This window comes from Harmonia axyridis, chromosome 6 (assembly GCF_914767665.1).
Source record: "Harmonia axyridis chromosome 6, icHarAxyr1.1, whole genome shotgun sequence".
NCBI classification, from domain to species: Eukaryota; Metazoa; Arthropoda; class Insecta; order Coleoptera; family Coccinellidae; genus Harmonia; species Harmonia axyridis.
The window spans coordinates 4381095-4408206 of record NC_059506.1 but is presented as its reverse complement, the minus strand read 5'-3'; the positions used below and the strand labels follow the sequence as shown (position 1 = coordinate 4408206).

At 33.7% G+C, this 27112-nt stretch overlaps 2 protein-coding genes across 3 annotated transcripts in view; both read right to left on the bottom strand.

Annotated features, from left to right (window-relative positions):
* Positions 1–22059, bottom strand: part of LOC123683211 (ubiquitin carboxyl-terminal hydrolase 31) — a 46507-nt gene extending 24448 nt beyond the window's left edge. For both annotated transcript variants that reach the window (XM_045622114.1, XM_045622115.1), the window contains exon 1: positions 21160–22059. In XM_045622114.1, the coding sequence (XP_045478070.1) occupies positions 21160–21897 (738 nt within the window). In that variant the 5' untranslated portion in view covers positions 21898–22059. The remainder of the gene's footprint in view (positions 1–21159) is intronic.
* Positions 22060–23038: 979 nt separating this feature from the next.
* On the bottom strand, positions 23039–25330 carry LOC123683210 (microfibrillar-associated protein 1). The gene is made up of 4 exons (XM_045622113.1): positions 25147–25330; positions 24744–25058; positions 24464–24676; positions 23039–23848 (listed from the first exon to the last, which is right to left on the bottom strand). The coding sequence occupies exons 1-4, from the start codon at positions 25208–25210 to the stop codon at positions 23109–23111; spliced, it is 1332 nt and encodes a 443-aa protein (XP_045478069.1). The 5' UTR covers positions 25211–25330; the 3' UTR covers positions 23039–23108.
* Between the last annotated feature and the right edge of the window lie 1782 nt (positions 25331–27112).

Genomic DNA, 27112 nt, shown 5'->3' with positions numbered 1-27112 from the left:
ATCACTAAATTATATTTATGGAAATATTTCATTAATTTCAATGAAAATGCAATGAATTAAAGAAAATAATGTATAATACTCGTACAGAAGGCTCATTCTACCACTCGTTCATTCCAAAACTCGCCACTTCGTGGCTCGTTTTTGAATTTTGAACTCGTGGAAGAATATCAATGCCTTCTGCACTTGTATTATAAATAACTATTCTGATATCGTTTTCCATCGTTAATGGCATACTTTCCTCTTCAGAATGAAATTAAGATCTATTGATTTCTCTTGTAATATACTGGTTCTTTTTTTAATATCAAAATGAAACCTCTCACTGGAAAACCCTGTATTTTAAAGGGTTAATGAAATCTTCAACGTAATCGGTGAAATTCAAATAGCTATTAGTGCATAAAGAAGTTTTTGATCTACCGTCACTGATTTTCTAACATTAATCATTCTTCACGATGTCTGCATTTTTAATTTTTAGCCGGGAATGGTCTCAAACAATAAGGTGATCAATCCGTGGCCAAATCTCGAACGAAAAGAAGGAAAAATTAAAAAATTTCAGGTTTGTATCATTTGATTTCTCATGGTCTCTTCTTGGATACTGCTGAAAGCGTAGCTCTTGAAGATCTTTTTAAGTAGACTCCAAGGGCCATGAATTGTAGTTATCCGGCTCGAAGGACCATGTATCTTTTGAGATTGAGCTCCCAAAAGACGTTTTTGCTTCTTCAATGGGTAAGATAAACTAATCGACACCAATGTCATGATCAATGCGTATTAATGAACAATCGATCGAAAACTTCTGAGGTCAAGTCAGTGTTTTTCTCGTTTTTTTTTTAAATAATATTTCCTCAGGCTCAATAATCTCCATTATTCAACCTCTGAAATATTTCGTGAACAAATTTACACGTTGAATTCTGAAAAAGTTATTTTCCTTCGATATCCTTGTCTGGTTACATAATTTTCCCTTCAGGGGGCGTTGCAATAAATCTTAAATCGGCAACTACTGAATCCCCAGCCCACTTGATCGACTGTTCTCGTTTTTTGAAATTGGCGGCTTAATGTTTTTGCCATTGAACGAGACAAACCTTGAGCCACATAACAATTATGTCCCGCAGGCAACCTTGCCAAGTTACGAGGTGAATAAATGGGACGGCGAAATCCATAGGCGTGCCCAAGGGAAAAACTTCTTGCCTTTCAGCCTAGGGCTTTTCACTTATTATGATCAAATACGTAGTTGAGGTCAGCATCCTGTTTTCAGAAGAACATCCACAATCGTATGAATTAAGTTTGGTGCTCATCAAACATAATTTTCTATCTATTATGTTATGTACCAGTTGATATTATAGGAAACGTCATCTAGCCGGAAATTGGTCTTCCGTTCCGGTGACGCAATAATTGATTTCGAATATGAAGACCATGTAGTAATCGTCAATTGAAATTCAATTCGATGGACTCGTATAATAATATTCACATCAATCTCAAATTCATATTTAATTCTGTCACATGAGACATTTCGTCGAAATGTCAGAATTTCGTTACAAATTTTCAATTTTCATCTTCTTTCGAACAATCTTCTCGAGCTAATTGTAATTCACCCTGTTCTATGATCGGAAGTCAACATAATGTCTGCCAAAATAACTTAAATCTTAAGGGTTTTTCATTTTGAATAGCCCCCTATCTAGATAGCTGTCCATTTTAAAGCTGTCATCTTTTGACATTTGACAAGTAAGTACTATGCCATTCCTAAAAATTGAACGATAAACATTTCAAAAAAAATTTGAATTATTAAAATTCATAACAAAAATGGTGAAAATTTTGCAAAACTAAAGCACTGTTTTGCATGAAAAAATTAGGACTTAAGGCTTTTAAACTTCAGTTAATACAAGAACTCCAGCAGGTCGATCACCAGCAACGTTGTATATTTGTTGAAAATGCATCAAAGAATTCTTCTTCAGTGGTGATCATTTTATCCTCGGAGGCTAGGTTAATAAACAGAATTGTCGCATTTGGATTTGGGAATAGTAAAAATCCAAGAATAACAGTTCAACAGTCTCTCCATTCTCACCATGTCACTGTTTCATGGTTATTGGACTGTTGGTATGATTGGATCTTACTTATTCGAAAATAAGGCTGGAGCAACTGTTGCAGTGAATGGATTGCGCTACGGAGCTATGATAATTAATTTTTCATGGCCAGAATTGGAAGATATTGATGAGGACGATGTTTATTGTTAACAAGACGGCACTATGTGCCACACAAACAACGAAACAACAGCAATTCGCAGAATATATTATTTCTCGAAGAGGTGATCACAACTGGCCATCGAAATCTTGTGATTTAACACCTTTGTACTTTTTTCTTTGGCCATGTGAAAGATAAGTTCTATACCAATGTTCAACAATCGATTCAAGTCCTCAAAAATTGTATTCGTAAAGTTAATGAGAATATACAGTCGCAAATGTGCGAATTGTTCATGAAAAATTTCATGAATAGGATATGGTGCTGATTCTCTTTACAATGAAATGAACATCCATTGATTTATCTTAAAATTTTTTTATTGATATCAAAATAAAAACTCTGATTATAATAACCTATTCAAGGAAAAAACTATTATGTCCGAAGAATAAAGATTTTTTTCATTTCTGTATTTCTCAATTTTAAAAATTTCATCAAAATGGATTTTTTTAACGATGAGGAAATCACGTTCGAAACGCAATGCACAATTTCGTTGTCAATAAAATAATTTCTCAAGATCAAACAAACAAATAACAGCTAGATGAAAAAATTCAATAAACCAAATTAAGCACTGATAAAAACTGCTCGTTACAAGCTATATTAATGCCATCTATTCAATTTGACACGATGCTTATCAATATACTCGGAATTTTTTGTTGTTACATACCGGAATAATACCTTTTCAAATTACAATTACATGAGATTCAACAACTCCGCATTGTAAAGAACAAAAGTACCAGCAAGCATTGACCTAATTCGATGTACCCATAAATTATGAGAACGATAGGTTATTTCCTAGCTGAAGTCGAACGAATCGGGATACTGTGCCAACTTTTGAGTTCGCCAATTATACTTCCAAATATCGATTCGGGCAAACAAGAAAAATACGATATGTTTCATATTACTTTTTCACTACCCACGTTGTAATAAGTGTTTTAAGTTGAGACATGTTCATTAGTTTATATGACGATTGTTCCAGATTGTACATGATCGAATGAGGTGATTTTAAATTGACTATTCTTTAAATACTGTCGTATTCCTAATATTCTTGATTATTTTTAACTATAAAGAGGGATTACCACCACGTGGTTTTCCGCGTATCAGTCTGGCGCTCCTGCGATGACCAAACTTTGTACGGTGTTTAGAAAGTTGTACACTCACTTCATTTTCTTATTTCTCTTTAAGAAGCATATGAGCAGAGGGCAGCACTGTATGACGGTCGATTATTTTTCTTATAAAATTAAAGTTTTACCTCTTTTGTAATGATTTTTTGTAGTTTTTTTTTTCAGAAATATTTTGAAAATATATCAGTGCTTTGTACATTGAATATATCATCAATTCTGTTTCGAAAAACGACAAGTTACCAACATTTTTTTTCTATTCGCAAATTGGAAATATTGTCATTTTACAATGTAGATTAATGTTTTGAGAAATTATGTAAAAACTCCATCAAAATTGGTGGTTCTAAGAGGAAAAATCTATAATTTCGTTTTGGACTAAGCAGTTGCTTGGTGACACCCTCAAAATTTGTGCGAGATAAGAGAATAATTATTCCATTGTTTCCGAGCCTATCAAAAGTAATGAAAAAATTGTGATCACTTCTGAATATAAAAAAATTAACAACTTTGGTTTAGTGTATCTCAGTCTGCGAGTCCCCACATCCTTGCAATTTACAAATTTAACTCCACAATTCTTATAAGGTTGTTCCAAAATCAAAATAGTGTATTCAGGTCTAGCACCTATGTATGCTCACTCGGCTCACTATCGTAAGGCCGATGTCCAAGTGCCTTTCAGACAAAGATAGTTGTAATCAGAAATGTGATATAGCGATACATTCTGAAAGATTACAATCGAACACAATCGACACTACAATGTCATCGATTCTATTTGTCTATCGATGATATTGGAGTGCCGAAGGAAACTCAACGAAATAGGCAAAATAACAAGGTATGTTCAGTCTGGGTTCCCAGCCACTAGGGAATTCAAGATAATGAAGAGGTCAATACACTTGCTAGAAAAGAAGCTTAAACTCCTTTCATTGGCTCAGAACCTATCTGTGGTATAGGTAAATGATCCTATAAAAAAGTTTCAAAAGAAGGTTAAAACCAAAAGAGAAACATTCTGGCTGAATCTTCCTGAGTTGGATCATTCCCAAAAGTTTCTTCGAAAATTTGATACTGCGAGATCAAAGCAGTATCCATCCTTACTGGATTCATTATAGGACATTGCAGTCTCAGGTAGCACCTCATGAAAAAGAGTCTAGCAGAAAACGACAAGTGCACATTTTGTGGGGAGGAGTATATTTATTTTTTCTTTTATTTATTTATTTTTTTTATTTGATAAATAAAACCTTGGTATTACTATTTCAATTTCAATAGAAACATCGATGTTCCACAACCGACGTTTTCGCTACATCAACATCGAGGTTCCAGTTCTAGGACCATCTAGTAACGGCTGTTATCAAATCAACAGACATATCCAAAAAAAAAATGTTGAATGGCCTGAATGCATTTTGCAAGCGAAAATATTGAAATAGGTACCAAAACATGATCACAAAGCTTCCTCTACTTTCGGTAGGCTCGAAAGATAATAGCTAGCTACGCCTATGTGTATTTCTATTCATAGATTAATCTCTCACGTTCGATATTGTTGGCCCAGGCCAGCATCCTTTTCGGTCTCCCTCTCATGCGATGAGTCATAATGACCAATTACTGATACATCATAACGAGACGATTGTCTCTGCTTAATGAAGTGTGGAAGCCATCAAGAATTTGTCGTCAAGGCTATGGGAAATCGACAAAACTGAGGAGTTCGTCTAATGGATTCTATCCGGGTTGGCCAGAATTGGGGAAACGGGCAATAAAAAAATTATGAAACTTTTGCACGATATTGTTTCCTGGCGTCTTCTTGACACACAAGTCATTCTTTGGTCTGAACTTTAGAGAGAAACTTCCAAAGTTCGTCTTCAACTAGGATCTGTTATCAAATGTTTACAGCCTCTGTCAAACATCAGCAAAATTGATTTCTCTATTTCAGAATCGTAATGAATTCATTACAGCAGTAAAATTAGTGATGTAATGAACTCATTACAGCATTGTTTTCAGTTATATTTTTCATTTTGTGGTTGTCTACACTGACTTCCGATCCAATCAAATTTAAACACACGTCAATTGTCAATATAATATAATTTGGATATAGTGAAATGATTTGCAACATTATTCGCAATTTCTCTAGATTCTGGTGGTGTTAAATCGATTTCTTCAGACATAATTCAAGAATTAAATGCGTGATTATAAATTATTTCAAAATTCGAAACATACGATTTAAATTCTGTAATCTGTCAATTTTCTCAACAGTCACACCAACTGCCAAGATACAATAAAAAATCACTAGGATGATTGTAGTTTTTCATCGAATTTCGACAATATTTCACAAAACTTGACTGAAATAGAGAGAATATCGTCTAATACTCGTTGCAGAAGGCAATTCCAACACTTATGCGTTCCAAAACTAGCTCCTTCGTCGCTCGTCTTCGAAATTTGCATTCGTGTTGGAATATGAGCCCATTCTGCAACTTGTTGTAGAATATACTATAGGGTGTTTATTTTAGAGGTGTATAACTTTAAGTTGGCATTACTGTTCAAGATGGCGATCGATTTAACAGCTGTCAAGTGATTTATTCTCAGTTTGGTTTGGCAATTCATCATGAATAGACTCACGCCTGAACAACGCTTGCAAATAGTGCAATTTTATTTCGAAAATAATGGTTCTGTGCGGAATACGTATCTCGCCTACGTCCATTAGCGATGAAGCGCACTTCTGGTTGAATGGCTACGTCAACAAACAAAACTGCCGCATTTGGAGTGAAGCTAATCCTCAAGTGTATGTCGAAACACCGTTACATCCAGAAAAACTGACTGTTTGGTGCGCTTTATGGGCTGGTGGAATCATTGGTGCGTACTTCTTCAAAAACGATGATGGCCAGAACGTTACAGTCAATGGTGATCGGTATAGAGCCATGATTAGGTACTAACTTTTTCATTCCTGAATTTAACAACCATGATGTCCAGGAGCTGTGGTTCCAACAAGACGGCGCAACATGTCACACAGCTCGTGCCTTAATCGATTTATTGAAAAACGCGTTTGGTGACCGCCTAATTTCACGTTTTGGACCTGTGAATTGGCCTCCAAGATCTTGTGATTTAACACCGCTAGACTACTTTCTGTGGGGCTATGTAAAGTCATTGGTCTATGCGGATAAGCCACAAACCCTCGACCATTTGGAAGACAACATTCGCCGTGTTATTGCCGATATACGGCCACAAATGTTGGAAAAAGTCATCGAAAATTGGACGTCCAGATTGTACTACATCCGAGACAGCCGTGGCGGTCATATGCCAGAAATCATATTTAAAATGTAATGCCACAAGATTATCTTGCTGATAAATAAAATTCATGTCAATCGAATAATCCATCGTTGTTTTATTGCAATTTAAAGTTCTATAGCTCTAAAAAAACACCATTTATTATCGACTATAGCTCTATAGATCTACGAGAAACCTTACATCTTTAAAAAGCCATCGGCTCTGTCATTTTATTAATCTTCTGTATATATTTCAGTTATAAAGCATTTTCCAATAAGGGATTTCATTTTGATGAAAAAAAACGAGTATATTCAAAAGAATTCAATGAATGTTTTATTCATTGTAAAGAGGAAGGTATGCCATTAACGATAGAAGACGATATCAGCCAAATAGCTGCTATGACTACGATTGTATAGCACCATATCCTTATCATCAGAAATTCCATGTCCTATTCGAATACTTGCAGCTGTATGTCCTCTTTTACTTCACAAATTCCATTTTTGAGGTATTGAATCGATTGTGCAGCATTGTCATAGACCTTATCTTTCACGTGGCCCCAAAGAAACAAGTCTTGAGGTGTTAACTCACAAGATCTCGGTAACCAATTCTAATCACCTCTTCGAGAAATAACACCAAATTGCTATTGTTTCTTTGATTGTGTGACACGTACCCCAAAGTGCTTCAGTTTTGTGAACTACAGTGAATTTTAACAATTTTAATGAGTTGAGCGTGTATATTCAATTTTTGGTAATGGAGTACTTTCTACTTGTCAAATGATGACAACTTCAAAAGTGACAGCTTCCCAGATAACGGGCTACTGAAAATGATACCTCTTATTGGAAAGCCCTTTATGTTGATTCTGATACCCCAAGTGGTGATTTATCTTCAAACTTCCACTTGACACTATTTTTTGGGACTCCCTGTATATTCATATACACTCACGGACATGTGGTCTACAAGGGTACAATAGACACATGAATAAACCAGAGATTGAAAGTTCCAACGTCAAGTCAGCGATGTTTTCGTCAATTAGACCTTTAGGTGAATCATATAAAGAAACCCTAGTAACATCGCAACTTGGGGAACAACCCCACATGTGATCCCACCACGGCTATTTTCGCGTAGACAAAAGTCGATATTCCATACGTTCCAATATTAACTTAATATACAGGGTGATTCGCCGCGATGGGCAATTACACGTTTATGGAAATCTAATCATAATTTTGAGCTGAAAATTTGCATATTGGGGTTTGAGACACTGGTATTTCTCACTAAAATATTTTCAGACCTCTACAACTTCCATTTATACTGGAAATTAGGTTACTACCTTCTTATTTCAAATGGCTCACTCAGTATATTATTGCATCTTCAGAGCTTTTTTGATGAAAATTTCAGCAATATCCCATACTTGGGGTAAAAATTCAAGGGTTTATGAGTTAATAGGACTCTTATGAAGAAAATGATTGCGGCGAGGACTCATATTTTTTTTTATATTTCTGCATAAATAGATTTTTTTAGAAAAAAATCTTTTCAATTCTACCAAAACGTAGTATTATACGATTGTTTTCGGTTTGGACCAAAATTGTACAGGGTGTTTATGAGAAGATCATGAACTTGGATAACTCAAATTCATCAAATCTCGAAATTTTCAGATTACAACCTAAATTTTTTATTATTTTAGTCGATTAAAATAGTTACTTAAGCAAAACCTATAGTAATAAGATAATGGGCAAAAGATCAATAGGAAGAAGAAGAAACTCATGGTTGAAGAACTTGAGAGAATGGTATAATTGCAATAACTGCCAATTATTTAGATCTGCAGTAACGAGAATAAGCATAGCTTTGATGATACCCAAACTTGAAGAAGAAGATACCTAAAATGGAAACTTTGAGAGTTATCGAGGAAGAACTTTAAATGAGAATAAACCGCAATTTTCAACTGAGTGGAAGTAGTAGGTATGTGACTACTGGAAAACACAGAAAGAGATAAAAATTCAGTGTTTCGATGACTAAATTTGTCATTTCATTAATGAGTTTTCTTTCATATTACGTAATTTGAAAATTTTTACTGCTCTATCGATTTTCAACGAACAATTAATTATAATCCATGAAATGTTCAATTTTAGTCTCTTTCTGTGTTTTCCGGAAGTCACAGACTACTTCTACTCAGTTCGAAATTGCAGTTTATCATCCTCATTTCAAGGTTTTCCTCAATAAATCTTAGAGTTTTCATTTTAGATATGAATAGGATTTGCTTGAGTAACTCCCTCCCTATTTTTATACGTAGAATTCAATGTAAGAATAAAATATATAGATTGTAATTCGGAAATCTTAAGTTTTGATGAATTTGTGTTGTCCAAGTTCATGATCTCCTCATAAACACCCTGCACTTTTTTGATCGAAAGCGCAAACAGTCTTATAATATTACGTATTCGCAAAATCGAAAATGAAAAAGATTTTTCTCGAAAAACACTTTTTCTGCTGAAATATTAAAAAAAATGTGAATCCTCGTCGCCACCATTTTTTTTTATAAGAATCCCATTAACTAATGAACCGTTGAGTTTATACCCAAGGTATGGCATGTTGAAATTGCCATCTAATAATAGTATATTTTAAAACAAGTTGCAGAATGGGCTCCTATTCCAACACGAATGCGAAATCCTAAAGCGAACGCATAAGTGTTGAAATTGTCTTCTGCAACGAATAAGAGACGATATTTTCTCTATTTCAGTCGAGTTTTGTGAAATATTGTTGAAATTCAACGAAAAATTCAGATTATATATCCTAGTGACTTTTTTATTGTATCGTAGCAGTTGGTGTGACTGTTACGAAAATTGACAGATTACGGAATATGAATTTGAACCGTATGTTTCAAATTTTGAAATAAATTATAATTACTCATTAAATTCGTGAATTATGCCTGATGAAATCAATTTAACACCACCAGAATTAAGAGAAATTGAGAATAATGTTGAATATCATTTCATTAATGAGTTCATTACAGCACTGTTTTCAGTATTGTAACGAACTCATTACGATACTGAAATAGAGAAACTATCTAATGATGCAATAATATACTGGGTGTGCCATCTGAAATAAGAAAGTAGTAGTCTGTTTCCTGTATAAAAGAAAATTGTAGAGGTCTGAAAATATTTCAGGTAGAAAGACCATTGTCTCAAACCCCAACACGCAAATTTTCACCTCAAAATTATGATTAGTTTTCCATGAACGTCCAATAGGTGAATCACCCTATATACATTACACCGACTTCCCCATCCATTTTTTACCTTCGATCGCAACACAATACCCCCTTGGCGATTATCAACGATGACGAAAACGAATTTCAATCTTCCTTAATCGTGGTGCAAAACTCCCAGTCTACGGCTTCTACTACCTTCGATAACTCCAAGCTGCCGTGGAAATCTGATTAGGGAGGGGGGGTATCGAACAATTCTCAGTTTCGCGTGCCTGCTGAAAGTAGCTAACAATATGTCATCCTATCCCTGCCTAAGGTGAAACGTAACACCGTCGAACACGTGGTGATTGATCAGAGGCATCGCGTGACCGGCGACTTTGGTGGCGTCAGCGGCCTTCAAAAGCGCGTATATAACCATACACATACACGTCCGATGTATGTGACGCGAGGAGGTCCACAGCGTAGGAAGGACGTCGCTAATCGTGTTAGGAGTTATTGGCCACCGGTTTTTTTTTTTGATCTGGAATGTTGTGAGGTAGAATCAGGAGATCTGACGTTGCAAAAGTCTACACTAAGAGAAATCCATATTTTTTATTAATAAAGCACTTCTTTGGAGGTTATTTATTCACAACTATTACAGTAGATTTATATTTAATATATTCATTAATAGTTAAATTATGCATTCAAAAAAGTTTATTAATAGAGAATAAAATATTTGTTAACAAGGTATTTGATAGTATTTATTATATTTCGGTTATAAATAATTCATATGAACTTACGTTATCTCCACAAATAACATAAATTCATTATCAACAACGAACATTTGCTATTTATGAATGAACTTTTACAAAAATTCAATGATTTATTCACTCAGAATATAGGATTTATTAATTAACAAACTAACATAATTCTAGCGATCCAATCGGTGGAAAAGTTTAAGGATACATCCCTCAAAGAGGAGCGCATCTCCTTGAAGGATCTGTCCTTGAACTTTTCCTTTGATTTGAATTTCCTTTTTGAACATAAAATCTGTGTTACCATTGGTTTATTGAATGCCGCTTAGCACATCTGTACTGAATTTTAGGTTTAGATCGTTTGTACCTGCTTAGTTATTAGTGATGTTGGCAGAACAGTGGTTAGAGGGAACAGATGCGATCAAGATGACTTGGGTTCAAACCCGGATACCCTCAATATGAACTCTAAAAAATTACCTAGTTTGGCAAACGGTTCTTCTCAGACCCTAACAATCGGATAATAGAAACAACCAAAATAATTATCAAAGAAATTCGTTAACCATTACTGAATTGAAATTTTTTTTAATACATATAAATAAGGTTTATTAATTATTACTCAATGATATATTAACCTCAACTATATTTATTTCCTTTAAATGGATATTTCTTCAGTATTATTAATATAAGTCATGCGTAAATAAATGAAGTGTAATAATAAATGATGATTATTGGTGGGATTTCAAATAAATTATTCATTTCCATGAAACTGATATTTGTTTGTCCATATATCCAATAAATGATTTATTAACTATAATGCATTTTCGTTTATATCAAATAAACACTTCTCTCAGTGTATTATTTTCCTAACTAAACTTATCAAAGAGAAACGATCGTTTAAATCATTTTGAGTCCCAAAGAGTTACTTTTCCACACAGTGCGGGAAAAACCCCTGTTAATTATTTTCCGCATGCATATGGTTTTTCCCGCACGCAAATATTAAAGAGTAAATTTAATTCTGCGATTGCTGTATGCACCGAACGCCCAATTAACGTCAATGATGAGATAACTATGGTAACGAAATGCAGAAATACGTCTGTCATCCATGACTGTGGGTCAAGTGGGTCATGTTGGTAATACCTGATTATTCCGGCAAAGCATTGTCTACATCTTTCAATAGTTTCAGGTTGTTAGAAATCTTTCAATCTCAAATAAATTTTCCAATTTCGTTTTTACCGCTCTCTCCAAGGTGATCCTTAATCCTTAAGTCCATCTTCACAACCTTCACCTCGGCTTAATCCCATTTAAATTTCACTGAGGTTTCACTGTCATTTTTATGGGAAATATTGAAAAAAATGCATATGAAAAGTTTCCAGAAAGAGTTGAAATTTCATGTTTCAATTTCCTTCAATCGTGGTTTTGAAGCATTCGGTAGCATTACATTTCAATGGCATGCCTTATATTATTATATTATTTGCTTCATTATTTCGCAGAAAAACTGATTATTTATTCGATCATAAAGTTGTACACGAAGGTTTAAATTTTTTAATTTTTAGTTGTTGTTTCACGTACTTAACTTTATACTGATGGATAACTAGACAAACCAATTTGTTATCTATAATGAATTGCCTTTGGTTTATTACATATTTCCAATAATAAACCTTGAAATTCTTAATGATGTTGGTTTTTCTGCATTTCCTCTTTTCAGACTAAACATTTCCTTCGCAAATCCCATACACAATTAAATATCTTCGTATTCATTATTAGTGAAATGAATCATAACCTCATTCTAACTTCTCAAGTCTATAAGAACTATAGTCCAAACTCAAAATTACTAAAATAATGAATCAACACTAACAAAACAAACGCTAATGACAGCTAGCTAAAAAATAATTGTTCATAATGGAATTAGGAATTCGACACTTGACACAAGACACTCAGAAAAACATTGTAAGCAGCCGATAAAAAATTATTCTTCATTTTTTGGGGTGAGGATTGTATTTCATTATCCGACAATTAATTTGTGTGAAAAATTTCAAAATAATTATTATAGATAAAATAAAAACGAATTAATGTTTACTTCACAAGATCTATGTTTACTGTTTTTGACATTTTTGACATCTTCTAGGGTTTTTTACTTATATTTTAAACTTTGATTTTTGAAAATTTATCTACAGGTTGATACACTATGTAGGTACATGGCATTTTGCAGTTCCTATAAAAACATAAGTTTTGTCGGTTTCATCACAAGACATACAGGGTGTTTGAAAATTGAATAAGACAAACAAAAATGAGAAATTCCTTGGAAATCCTACAGGAAATAAAAAATTTAGTGTTAGATCACAGTTTCTTTTTTTTGTTGTTGATGACATCGACTGCTACGGTCAATAGCCTCTAACAGTCTAACCTAACCATCACCAGACATATACAACATCCATTACCTTGCCAGGATTCGAACCCGGTACCTTCGGCACCACAGTCGACTCTTCAGTCCTGTGGACTACCGAGGCAGACTTAATTTCTTTTTACATTTTTTTGAACTAGCAGAGGTCCACCAGAAAAAGAAGTGGACCTTATTCCAAAAAATATATCACCCTGTAGATTTCCAATCGAAATTGGCATATAACGTTATGTGAACTCTGAATAGGAATATCCATGCCAAAATTGAATTAAGTATCTTGCTGTCAGTAAAAAACTTGAAAAAAAGAATTCAAACTTTATCACGAAAACACAGAGTTTGCGGGTTCATGTTTATAGAACTTTAACTCAAAATTATCCCAGAAATATCTCATTTTCGTTATTTTCCTTTGATATAGGAACACCCTGTGAAATTAAATGTTTGGCGTAACTTCAACTTTAACTCAATAATATGAGATTAATCAATATTCGAAGTTTTGGCAGCAATGACCTGAATCGTAATAAATTTCAACAAAGATAGCTTGATGTCAGAGAATTGGACCTTGTGCCAACTTTAGGATCGAATAACTTAATTTGCATAACGTATGATCTCAAAAATGGAATAAAGACTTTGCTCAAAATGTCTCCGTTCCAGATTTTGCAGTGAGGGAGGTCCAAAGGTTATTCTGACTGCAGATAGCAATGGAGCAGTCGAGTCGTATTGAATAATAATATGTTCAAGTACAAATAATACTACAATAAATCAGAATAATGATTCAGATGAACCTTATCATCCGTGGGGTTGAAAAAAAAGTGAATGTTACAAGTTACTTGAAGTTATAAATCATAACTGTATTTGAAGAATGGAATACTATTCTTCTCTGGTAATCATGTTTATTTATGTAACTATATTGAATCATGAATAAACTTTATTATTATAACTGTATTTGAAGATGTTTGAACCCTTACATCAGGAAGGAAGCATCTCTTCGATTGAATTTCTTGCATCGAATAAAAATGTCACCAAATTGATTTCGCAATAAATTGATGATTACCTTTCTATGGAATTTTGCTCCGTCTTGTTGGAATCAAATATAGTCGATGTTTAGCATTTTGGAAATAAAAAATTGTAAATGTAATCGAAGGAATTTTTGGTTTTTACTGCTTCATTATACACTGTGTCCGTAAAGTATGGAACAAATTCATTTTTAGCTAAACAGACCATTTTAAGGAATAATCCTGAAACACGTCGATTTTTGACTTTAATTTACCGTATTTTAAAATAATAATCTAATATATAGGGTGAATTACTTTCGAGTAATGACTTCACCGTAATTTTTTTTAAATGGAATACCTCCATTTTTGTCTCAATTTTCCGATAACTCTAGCTGAGCTAATTCCAAAAATGTATTACATGTTGATTTCAATTCGTACAGGGTGGACAAAAATACAATATGAAAATAATGAACATTCACGAATACCAAAAATATTGTAGTACTAAACTGTCATTGAACACCAATAAATTACTGAACAAATAATGACAATTCACAAAAAACTAGACGACTATGTGTTTTTTAAATTTGTAAGAAATAATTTCTTTTATATTCTGTCTACTAGACCACGAGTACCAAACATGTTTGGAAACAGCTCATTTTTATTAATCTAAAAATGTAACAAACTAAAGGGTGTTACATTCAAACCAATTGCCGCTAGATAATAAGTATTTTTGATAATATTATTAATTTAACTAATAAAGAATGTTACGCGTTACTTTATGAGCACACACAAAACTATTGTATTTTTGTCCACCCTGTACCAATTGGAATCAACATGTGATACATTTATGGATTTAGCTCAGCTAGAGTAATCGGAAAAATGAGACTAAATAGGGGTGTTCCATTTGAAAAAAAAAGGCGGTGACGTCTTTACTCGAAAGTAATTCACCGTGTATATTAGATTATTATTTTAAAATACGATAATTCAAAATCAAAAATCGACGTATTTCAGGATTATTTCTCAAAATGGTCTGTTCAGCTAAAAATGAATTTGTTCCATACCGGACACAGTGTATGTATGTATAATGTGTCGAACAAACAGTACAATCAATAAGCTCTGTCCATGTGATTTTTCACAGAACATTGATCGCCGTCAGTTTGATTGAGCAGCGTATTATGATTATTCATAAGTGAATAATGAATGTAATATCGTTTGGGTAAATATACATGCATAATAAAAAGTTGATACAATTATTGTCGTGAACAAAAAAAGTTTTGATAATTGAATTTTTCCATGACGTACTTACTTAACGGCGATATATTATTAAATTTAGATCGATAATAGATATTTGGCGTATTATCACGTTATTTTACGTGGTTTCTCGTATAGGAGTAGAGATAGATGCGGTTTTCGATACACCGTGCTAACACACAAGCTGCAAGTCTTGTGACTCGGTGTATAATCGAATATTCTCTATATGCTTTTGTGATATTAAAACCGACTATACAGGGTATTCCATCTCAGACGAGCCATCCCGTATAATTCTTATCCCATAATTATTGGAAATCTTTCCCGAAACACGTCGAATTATTTTATTTGGGGGACATCTTTTGACGTATATTTGAGGCTTGAACTCGCAACCCTCTGAGAGGGGGCACTTAAAACCATCGAAATTAAATAGAGAAAAAGAGTTGAGTGATACTTCCTTTGAAAGGTCTCGGAAGCCTCTTTACAACGGTGTATGAAACTAGTAATTTTGATGGACGGTTTTCTCCAAAAATCAAGCTTTTTTTTAGCTCAATTTTGCTTATTTTTGGAATGTACAAGCCCATTTTTATTAACCGCTTAACTTGAAGAATTCTTTATAAAATGTGTACACCATAATTATTTTTGAAATTTTAAACAGATCAGCAGAGAATTAACCCAACAGATTGATTTATAATACATCAAATGATAGAAGAAACGTTTATAACCAGATAAACACCTTCTAAAAACAAAAAATGAAGGCAAAATAAGGAAATGTTTTGATTTTTTCATTTATAGTTTGGGAGAATTTTTTTATTGAGTACCTACCTGAGAAAAAATTGCAATTAAATTTTTTCGAGTTTGTAAAAAGGACTCAATAAAAATGGGCTTGTATATTGTAAGAATAACCAAAATATTCAAGGCCGCTCATTTGACCTAAAAAATTGATTTTTGGCGAAAACGGTTATCAAAAGAGGCTTCCAAGACCTACAAAAAATGATTTTACCGTTCTCTAGGTAACTACCGCAGATGCATAAAAATTAGACAAAAATTTATGAACAAAATAAATAATTCATTTCATATGTTAGAATCTACCAAGGGCGTAGAACAAAAAATTTTATGTGGCGAAAAAGGGCTTGATCCCTGAAAAAATATCACCCTGTAGCTAGTTACAGTCACTCGGCAAAGTGGAAGATGTAAAACCATAAAACGTAATCTATATTTGAAATTTGATCAGAATATCTCAAAAACTGAAAGAATTATGGAGAAAAAACCAAAAAAAACTTGTATACTCTGTAGTTCGGTAACGAAGCGTTTGCCGACACATGTTATAGGAAAAAAAGTCTTATTTTGACCTGAAAAATACGCCCCTGAAATCTTGATACTGAATTCTGAATCATCCTGTATAGGTCACAAAAATTTGAACGTTGACAGAAACAAAAAATTAATAGGTACTGTTTGAGCAGTTAGGGATGATCGAGGGGATGATGCAGAACGTATTGAAGTTTTAAAAATCGCATGACTTGTTGTATTGAAGTGAACAGATAATATTTTTAGCATCTGTTGTAATTGCCTTCACCCTGAAAATCTGAGTTTTCTGATACTCAAATGTGAACATATCTCTAACAAGAAAAAAAAACAAGCATAAAATTTTTGAATAGGGAAAAATTAAGCGATTTTAGTTGTTACAGAAATTTGCATGGATTACATTAAAAAAAACAAGTTGGTATTATAACTTCAAAACTAATTACAATAAAAAACAAATGATTACACCATTGGTTTCTACTGCAAAAGTGCTCAATTGTCGGCTCAATTTCCCTAGAATACATAATAAATAAATACCATTTTACGTAACTTCATCTGGTTATTACGGTAAGAATACTTAGGGAATTTCAAGAAAGATTACGATTTCACACTCGAGGTCATTAGATCGAATATTATGTACATACATATGATCCATTGTCATAATTTCATTATGTTTGTTCGGATAAACAACTACTATAAATAATTCGAGCATGATATAACGAGATGATACTCACGATACGATTCGTTTGGTCCTTGACAATGATTGCCCAAACAGCAGTTTTATGACGCTGGTGGGGAAACGAAAAAAAAAACATTCATTACGTCGGCACTCCATTTCCACACAATGGAAAAATAGTAATTCCATAGTGAATGAAAAAGTTGAATCACGATTGTCCTGAATGAAACGTTCCAACAATGACTGAACACATTTTAGGTAACAGATTAATGTTAGCGCCTGTTTAGGTAGAAATTCATTGCTTTATGGTTGACTGGTTCGAGCCCGCTACATCGTTCGCGTCAATGACTATATTTAAAAGACGATAACTTTTTCACTTTCATCTCCAATTTCAGTTTGAAATCCTGTGGAAACTTCAACGAGATTCGGTTAGTAGTTTCCGAGATTAGATGTCAATAAGCTTTGGTATTTGTAAACATAATGCCATCGAAGTATTAGTCGATTTGTATCTGCATCATAAAATTAATCTCGATTGAACATGTCAACTTACGAGCCAAATTTTCATCATTAGCAGGAGGTTCTAATTTTCTGCTTTAATATGAATAAATCTGCGACTGAGGCTCAGCGAATGCTCTCAAATACCTATGGTGAGGCCGCTATTAGTGAAAGAACGTGCCGAGAGTGGTTTCAATGCTTCAAGAGCGGTGAAAGGTTTTCGAAGATGCAGAATTGGAAGCATTACTTGCTTAAGACTCGTGTCAAACGCAACAAGAATTGGCAGGATCATTGGGAGTGAAGCAACAAGCTATTTAAAAACGCCTGAAAGTCATGGGAATTATTCAGAAACAAGGAAATTGGGTGCCGTACGGGTTGAAGCCGAGAGATATTGAACGGCGTTTGTTTGCTTGTGAACAGCTGCTTGCAAGGCAAAGACGCAAGGGATTTCTGCATCGCATTGTGACTGGAAACGAAAAATGGGTTCATTAGATAATCTCAAGCGCAGAAAATCATGGGGATATCCCGGCGACGGCCATACCAATTATTCACGGTTCCAAGGTCATGCTCAGTTTTTGGTGGGACCAGCTCGGCTTAGTGTATTGTGGGTTGTTAAAACCAACTGAAACAATCACAGGCGATCGTTTTAAAAGATGACCAGTTTTTTCAACGCGGGATTCGTACACTGCCGAAAAGATGGGAGAATGTAGTGGCCAGAGATGGACAATTGGTGCCAGGAGTGGAGGTTGCCTCTGAACTACGAGAAGTGTGTTGTTCTGCACTTGGGTGCTCGCAATCCCCGTCGTCAGTACTATATAAACAACAACCCCATCGCTACTTGTAGTAGTCATGCTGACCTTGGTGTAATTGTGTCAGAGAATCTAAGCTGGTCCGACCACATTCTTCAGGCGGTAAACAAGGCCAAAAGAACTTTATTTATGGTTCAGAAAGCTTTTGGTAGATGTGATCCCTCCACCTGTGCTATCCTTTACAAACTCTACGTGAGACCCATACTGGAGTTTGCTGGCCCTGTGTGGAGTCCTTCATTGAGTAGAGACTCGGCATTGTTGGAGAGCGTCCAGCGACGGGCAACTCGTTTGCCCTACGGCATCTTACGTCCCAGTTATGGTGAAAGACTGTCCATCATGAATCTGTCCACGTTTGATGACAGGAGGCTGCGTGGTGATCTCATCATTACTTTTCGTGCTCTTCACAACTTTTTTGGAGTTGACCTCAGTGGTCTCTTCAAGTTGAACCTGGACGACCGTCTGCGAGGTCACGCTTTCAAGCTGAAGAAGGAAAGTTTCAAGACATCCCAAAGACAGTTCTTCATCAGAAACCGCGTGTTTACCGTTTGGAACTCTTTACCTTCATCGGTGGTGAACTCAGTTTCTGTGAACTCTTTTAAAAACAACTATGACACCTGGTTTCGTCGCGAGTGAGTGCTACTTGTGGAGCTGTGAATTGCTTTTTCTTTTGTAATGCATTTTTTTAAGTTTCGGTGTATTTTTTCATATATTTCAATTTTTGTGAGTTTATAGGCTTGGCCTCAACTCTTTACCTTGTAATAATAATAATAATACTTTGAGTCATTAATGTATAACCAGTTTTTTTTTACAAAAAAGCCTCGAGTTTTAGAAAAAAGGCCGAAGCAAAGTTGTACACCGGGAGAATCAGTTTTGCCTTATGATATACATATACCTAGTTTTCGAAGCATAAGTGAGATACAGGGTGTCCAATGTCATTTCTGAGCAATATTCTATGGTGTCAGTTATGTACTGGGTTATGTATAACATTTGAAGTTACCATTTTTGGTCATATCAGAGTATTTTGGAGTGCTCAATTCAGAAAAGGTGAAGAATTCAAAAGAAGAAATTCAAAATGGCGAAAAACCTGCAACGTTCGATATTTTTTCTTGGTTTCCAAATTGAATTTCATTTTTTGCATCAATTCAATTTTCCAACAATTTCTGTGAAAAAATGTTTTCATAAATCGAACAAAAAATTTTTTATCATACATATCTTGGTACACAAGTAAAATTTCACCTGAAATTGTTGAAATGATTCACGATTGAACTCTTTTTAATCCTATCATGAATATGAATACAGAATCGAAAAATATCAAACGGTTCCTTCATTCAATTGGATTGAAAAAAAAAAGAGTTCAAAATATTGGAAAGCTAGATATTCCGAAATTCATCGTGTTTGAAATTCAAAACCTATCGGTCAAAATGAAAATCTGTCCTTTAAAACAAGCACGAATGAGTATACATTTTCCTCTAATTATTATCGATGTGTCCATTTCATTCTAATAAAAACCAGAAATTACCGAACTAAGTTAATAATCATTATTATTCAGTTTTCCTTATATATTTCACTCGGTTAAAAAACTCATCAACGTCTTTGAAGTTTCCTGTGAACAGTTGAAGAATGCATCATTTACGAACATATAAAATTACCGACCGTTTCTGTAACAGAAGAAAGGGGGTCTTTAAACGGAAGGAAGTACCAAGAATACCATTCTGGTGCTGCCCTTTAACTTTAAATAGCTTCAACTTCCTGCGCAACCTCACCATAAATACACTGAAAAAGGGGTTCTATTTCTTTGTACATACGTTACATACGTAATTATTTTTGTTCGAAGGTTAAAGTTCGTAATGGTTAATGCTGTTACGGAAAAAAATTATTTTTTATGATTTGATTAGATAAAAAAAAGGAACATTTGTAATTTTGAAGTTGCTTTTGCGAGCCTAGAATCAAAGTTGACTGAACGAAACGTCACGTTGACAAGTAACATAAAGCAAAATTTTATCAGATGTTGGTTCGACATCCAACAACGAATTGTGAAATGTAAAATTGAACGAGCGCGCGAAAGTTTCTAGAAGTTTAATTTACTGCTATAAGACATTTAACAAAATATCATTTATCTATAGGATTTGGTATTATTTGTCTAGAGGATTTAAAAATCATTCTCAGTTTACTTTGAATACAGCAGGACATTATTAACCTTCCATTATTCAGTCTCCCAACATAAAAATGATAACAAAATTTTCCATGAATGATTGATATCGCCAAATATTCGAGCAACTATTTCACCAATTTTATATTGAATTTCAAAGTGAATCTCTGAGTCTGAAATGCTGACATGTATAAAACTAGTGATGTTTCTTCAATTATGGTAAATCCGAAAAAAATGATTGCTTCAAACTTTTTAACAATTACAACATTAGAACTTTTATCTATCTACATTACTCATAGTACTATATAACGAATTTATCAAAAGATAACATGCAAAATGCATCTGATAAATGACTAAAAATTCTAGAGTTATGAAGTCAATGCAATGCACATTGGTCTGTTGTTTACATAAATCCACAGGACTTTCTTATTAGACTGGTTGAACTTAACATACGTGCTCTTTGGAAAAACAAAATTAATATGACGATCTCCATTTTCACAAATTATCGGAAAAGGCGAATGTGATATTATCTGTATTTAATTCATGACCAAATAAATAAATTGTACATACCTTAACTGATTTAAACTTTCTCTTTGAAGCTGTGTTCAGATCTTCATGAACTTTATCCAACAACCATTGTAGGAATTCTAAGGCATCATGTTGTTGTCTGCCCTTATATTGTGAACCATGTTTTTCTACAACTTGTTTGAAAGCAATAGTGAGATCGGGATGATATTTACATGCCCATAAAGCTTTAAGCAAAAGAGCTAATTGTTCAGTTAATTCTCCTTTACTTCCAAATTTTTTGGAATTCAATTTGTTTCTCCTGGATAAATCTATTTTATATTTGTCTAGTACGAAGTATTCAGCTAATATGTCAGTGTGAGCAATGCATTGTAGGACTGCATTTATAAAGCAAGTATTGCCATGATTCACTAAGCCTGTTACACCAGGGGTGTCTTCGGGTCCCCAAGTTTGCAATCCAACAGGGGGGACGCGATTATTGTCAGTAGTAATCATACTGACACCATTTATATGCTGAGCTATTTTATTAATGAACTTTCTAATGGAAGGACGCCTGAATACTTTCTTATTTTTATCTTCATTATTGGTAATCTTAGCTTCTTCATTGCCTTTACTTTGAAATTTTCTTTTAGAATTTCTGGTTGTACCGAACAGATTTCGCGGTAATGTAAAGGTTCGTTTTAATTTTGGGGCATCGGTAGCAGATGTGGTATCTGAATCGAAAGGATTCTCCTTTTCCAGTGCATTTGTTTGTACACCCATTGTCTCAGGATTTTCACACATAATCACAATTGCACAAAAAACAAACGAATCGTCATTGCTAATCACTATGTAATAAGTTAGTCGCTTAAATTCGAATACGTCCTGCTAAATAAACTAGCAACAGACTAACCTAGTTCACGACATTGACACTTTGACTGGCTCAGTGGCGTTTGCTATGAACAATTTAAGCACAGAATTAGACTTTTGTTACGTCAGACCACCGATAACGAAGGAATGTCATGCGTTTATAACTATCACGATGATTACACTTATGTTTTCCTCTAGAACGGAAGATCGTCAATAAATTCTTGTCCTATCGGAATATAATATTGTAATGATAATATTTTTTATTTTATTACAACTTTGGACAATTAGTGATAAGTAAACTGTAAATAATTCGATCCCACATAACTTCTAGCTTACAACTATTGCCTAAAGATGGCAGCCAATGATTCGAAATTTGTTCTGGAATGAAATTGATGGACTTTTCAAACGAGAAAATGAAAATTTTGCTCCTTAATCAGAGAAAAATTTGATATAAAACCGATATCATTGTAGTCTTTATAGTAAATAGATTTGATTTTCAATTTATTCATCATAAAGAAAGAAAGTATATTCGAAAAAAAAATTTACAAATTAAGTTGCAGAAGACGCAGTCTAAGCAAGTTTGCGTACTGTCACATGCTGCAAAAAACGATGATGAATACTCTCCAAATGGATTAATGATCATAAAGGTTTTGAATCAGAAATTGATCACACACCAAGAATAAAACTATAGAAAAACAACAAAACACAGATTATGCAAAAAGAACAGCCTCAAATCTACCCAAGTTCAATCTTATGTGTATTTAGAGTGGATTCCTAAATACATACCCTACTTCTTACTCTGAACGATGTATTAATTCAAAAGAAGACACATTATAAAATTTGGGAACATAGTACAAAACACCAAATATTTTTAATAGAACAGTTGGATAACTAGATTTCTATTCAGAACCTGTCTTGTTCGAAACACTGTCTGAACTAGATAGATATGGAAAATTGAGAATGATGTTTATCACGTATATTTGCAAAATTTGTGCATCTCTTATCCCATACAAGCCAGATTGTCTACAGAAAATATTAGGTAACCATCATGCATTATAATTTGAAAAAAAAAACCTTTCTTATAAATTATCTTTATTCCTATTCTTATAATACAATTATATATACACCATAAATTTTAAATTGAATTATTCCGCTTTCCGTTTTTTCAAAGAAGGCTTCTGAAATACTGGTTTAACACCACCAGCTTGACTACTATGGAATTTCACATTCTGTGGAGTTTCATTAGACCAAGGTGAATCGAACTGTGTTGTATCTTGATCGACCAAATGAGTATACTTTGTTCGTCCTGATCGGCCAAAGTTCTTAACTTGCATGACTTTGGGAAGAACAGTTTTGTCAAAGTGATCTTCCAGAGTTGCTTGAGCAAAATCTCGTTTGAACACTTCATCCTCCCTATCGAGATAGAAGGCACCTCGGTGATAGTATTTCTGCAAGAACTTGTATTTACCTTTGACTGCTTTATTAGTGACCTGTTTAGGGTTCAATCGCAGTTCCAATCGTCTCTCTTCCTCTGTCATATTTCTCAACCGCTCTATTTCTAGTCTTTCTTTTTCTATAGCCTCTCTTTCTTCCCTGTCTCTTTTAACCCTTTTCAATTCCCTGAGTTTCCAAGCTTCATACTGAATTTCATCGTTCTCATCATCTGTATTCACCTCATTTAGGTTGGGTTCGTTATTTTCTTTTGAAACTTGCTGTTGCTCTTTTCTAATAGTTTCTTCTACCAGTCTCAATGATTGCCTTCTCCTTTCTTCAGCTAGTTTCAATTCCTCCTGCTCCATTTGCTTTTGTTTCTGTTCTTCTTTTTCCTTTTCAATAATTGTTATTCTATCTCTTTTTCTGACAAATATCGGCTTCAACCTTGGACCTATAATAAAAAATTATTTACTATTATTATAATTATTAATATATTATTTGAGCTACTGAGATTCTCATAGAGGTCGTAGTCAATTCACTTTATGGAAAAAGTTTTCAAATTTGATATAAAAAACATAAAACTGTCAGTGATACAATAGAAATAATTTTTCAGATTCTTTAATTGTGATATATATATATATATATATATATATATATATATATTTTTTTTTTTTTTTTTTTTTTTTTTTTTTTTTTTTACCTTCACACGCAATGTGGATCAGTCAGATGACCCGGGCATCGCTGCCAAGAGCCATCCCATCTGTTAATGAGGGAAAAGTACTTGCCGTATATATATATATATATATATATATATATATATATATATATATATATATATATATATATATATTCTTTTGAGAAAGAGCAATACAAAATATTAATTTCAAACAATCAAGCATATGTGTCGATGAATCTCAGTATTAGCAGAGGAAATGTAACGGGGCATCATACATTTCAACGTATGATACAAGAGAACAGATAAAAACCTCAGCAAAAACTCTGTCTCCCCGTATCGGTGTAGTGACTGGTTTGTGTAAACGTTTACAGAATAAACTATAATACTCACCAGTCTCTTCTTCTGAATCTGTATATTCTTCATATTCTGAAGACTCTTCTGAAGCAGAATCCGATTTTTCATCTTCTTTGACCAAATACTCCTCCTCAGCTTTCGTTATCATTTTTTGTTTTAATAATTCTCTCCTACGTTCAATTTCAGTGTCACTTAACTCTGCTTCCGATTCATCATCATCTGGTCCAGCTTCAAGCATGTGTTTATGCTCTAAAAATATATTTTAGTTTAAATAAACTTTAATGTTTTTCACAAGATCTGATGTTTATAAACTTACCAACTAAAGTTGACTGCTCTTCTAGTTCCGATTCCTCATCAGAAGATTCCAAAACTTCGGCTTCAATGGTGTGCCTTCGTCTTTCTGGTCGATGTTCTGTTTCGATCTCTGCTATTTTGAGACGTCTCAACCTGGGATCTTTCAGTTCTTCATCACTCTTAGGATGCTCAGGGGAAGCTGCTATATTTTGTTGATTTCTTTTATCCAAAAAGTCCTCATCATCACTTCCACTATCCGAGTGGACATCTTGAGCATAATCAGGCTTTTTTCCAGAGACATACCTGTGCACCTTCACTTTCTGCATAGAAATTTCACCTGAAAGAAGACAAAATTTTAAATTATATTTATGTTGCTATTGCAAAGATTCTGTTGTAGTATAGTGAGAAGTTGAGCATTTATTTACCTTTCTCATTTCTAACAGGAACAGCTCCAGCTGTACTCTGTATAGCATAGGATGGATTCATCATTTTGAAAGGAGAGAACTAGACTTTCCTTAGATTTTTCCACAACCTTTTTAATTCAATTTTTAGATTTATTAGTTCACTATAAATTAAATGAACAAAATGAAATGTCAATGTCCTGTCCTGTCAATGAACCATAGAGTAATAAACATGTCTATTATGTCAATGAACCATAACTAATCATAGAAAATACAATAGCTTTTTATTATTATTTTCAAAATAACTTTACATACACTTTACAGAAGTTCATTTATACGGTTGATAGAAACTATGGCATATATACCGCCATATTTGGTTGAAGAAACATTTGAACGGTGGGAAATTTAAACTTTACTTGAAGGCGAAAATTCAATGATATATAAATAATTGATAACAATTTGGATGCAGAATTTGTTCCGAAATATGAATAAGTAACATACAAACAGATCCTGTGAGGATCGAAAATTTCAATTAGGCCTTCATAGTCCATTCAGGAATAATTGACATCGAAGTATCGAAGTAGGCCTTGAACGTCTAGTCCTAGTCACGTCTTTATTTTTTGTTGTGATGTTTGCATCACAGTTTAGTGATAGTTTTTAAGTTATTTTGAAGTTGTTCATATTTTATTTGAAAATATATTTTTGGAGTTGTTACCGATCATTTTATATGATAATTTTTTTTGAGATTCAAATAAATATTTGATTTGCTCCAACCAAGTTTATTCATTTCAGGAGGTTTTTCGATGTGATCAAATATTCTAAGAATGCCTAATTGAAATTCTTGACCTCGCAAGATGTGTTCAAATTTTACTTATTCATATTTTTAACCAACTCACTATTCAAATTCTTGTCTATTTTGTCTATTTTTGAATGGATAATTCAAATTTATGAATGCTGTTCACAGAAATATTTTCATATTTATTCAATATTCACAAATAATAATCGAATTATCAAAATTCAGTTTTGTCTTTTGACCCATATCCTAATTTTCTATGTAATTTATGGCAATAAGACCTACCAGAATCAGGATTTATGATGAATGAGGTGAATTTACATTTATGGTTAAAACAATATACAAAATGTAGGACCACCCTGAGTAAGTAAATTCAAAATTACCGCCTTAAGGGAAAGTTTAACGTGATCACAGATACAGTACAGATACACTTAGAACATAGAATACCAGGAAGTAACATAAAACTGGTGAACGGAAATCCGCCATGAGATACCTTCCATGAGTCCTTACTTTGGAACGCAAACACACGAGCGAGAAAAGGACTTTCTCCACATGTTGCACACTAATCACACTTTACTTTTCCTACAACTACTCAAATTTCAATAATTCAAGTAATGGACTTGATTCAAATCAAAATGGCTTTGTTGACAGTTTGTGCTAATTTATTGCGTTTCCATAGAAACGACTCAAAAGCCCAATTTCATTGGTCTACCAAGGGAGGTGTGGGCAAAGTGCCGTGAGAAATAATATTTCCCACAGTATGAGCAAATACTTTTTCCTACAACTGCTTCATAGCTTACTCAATTTCAAAACAATGTATAGCTCATAGTCAAACTAGGGAAATATTATTTCTCATGGCACTTTGCCCACACCTCGCTTAGTAAACCAATGAAATTGGGCTTTTGAGTCGTTTCTATGGAAACGCAATAAATTAGCACATACTGTCAATGAAGGCCATTTTGATTTGAATCAAGTCCATTACTTGAAATATTGAATTTGTGCAGTTGTAGGTAAAGTATAGTGTGCAACATGTGGAGAAAGTCCTTTTCTAGCTCGTGTGTTTGCGTGTGTGTTTCACACTCGCGAGAAAAGTTGGACATTCGCACTTGTTGCACAATATACTATTATTTTCACGATTTTAATTTTTTTCCAAAAGATGAAAGCAGGAAACATATCATTCTTATCAGCAGTCATTCT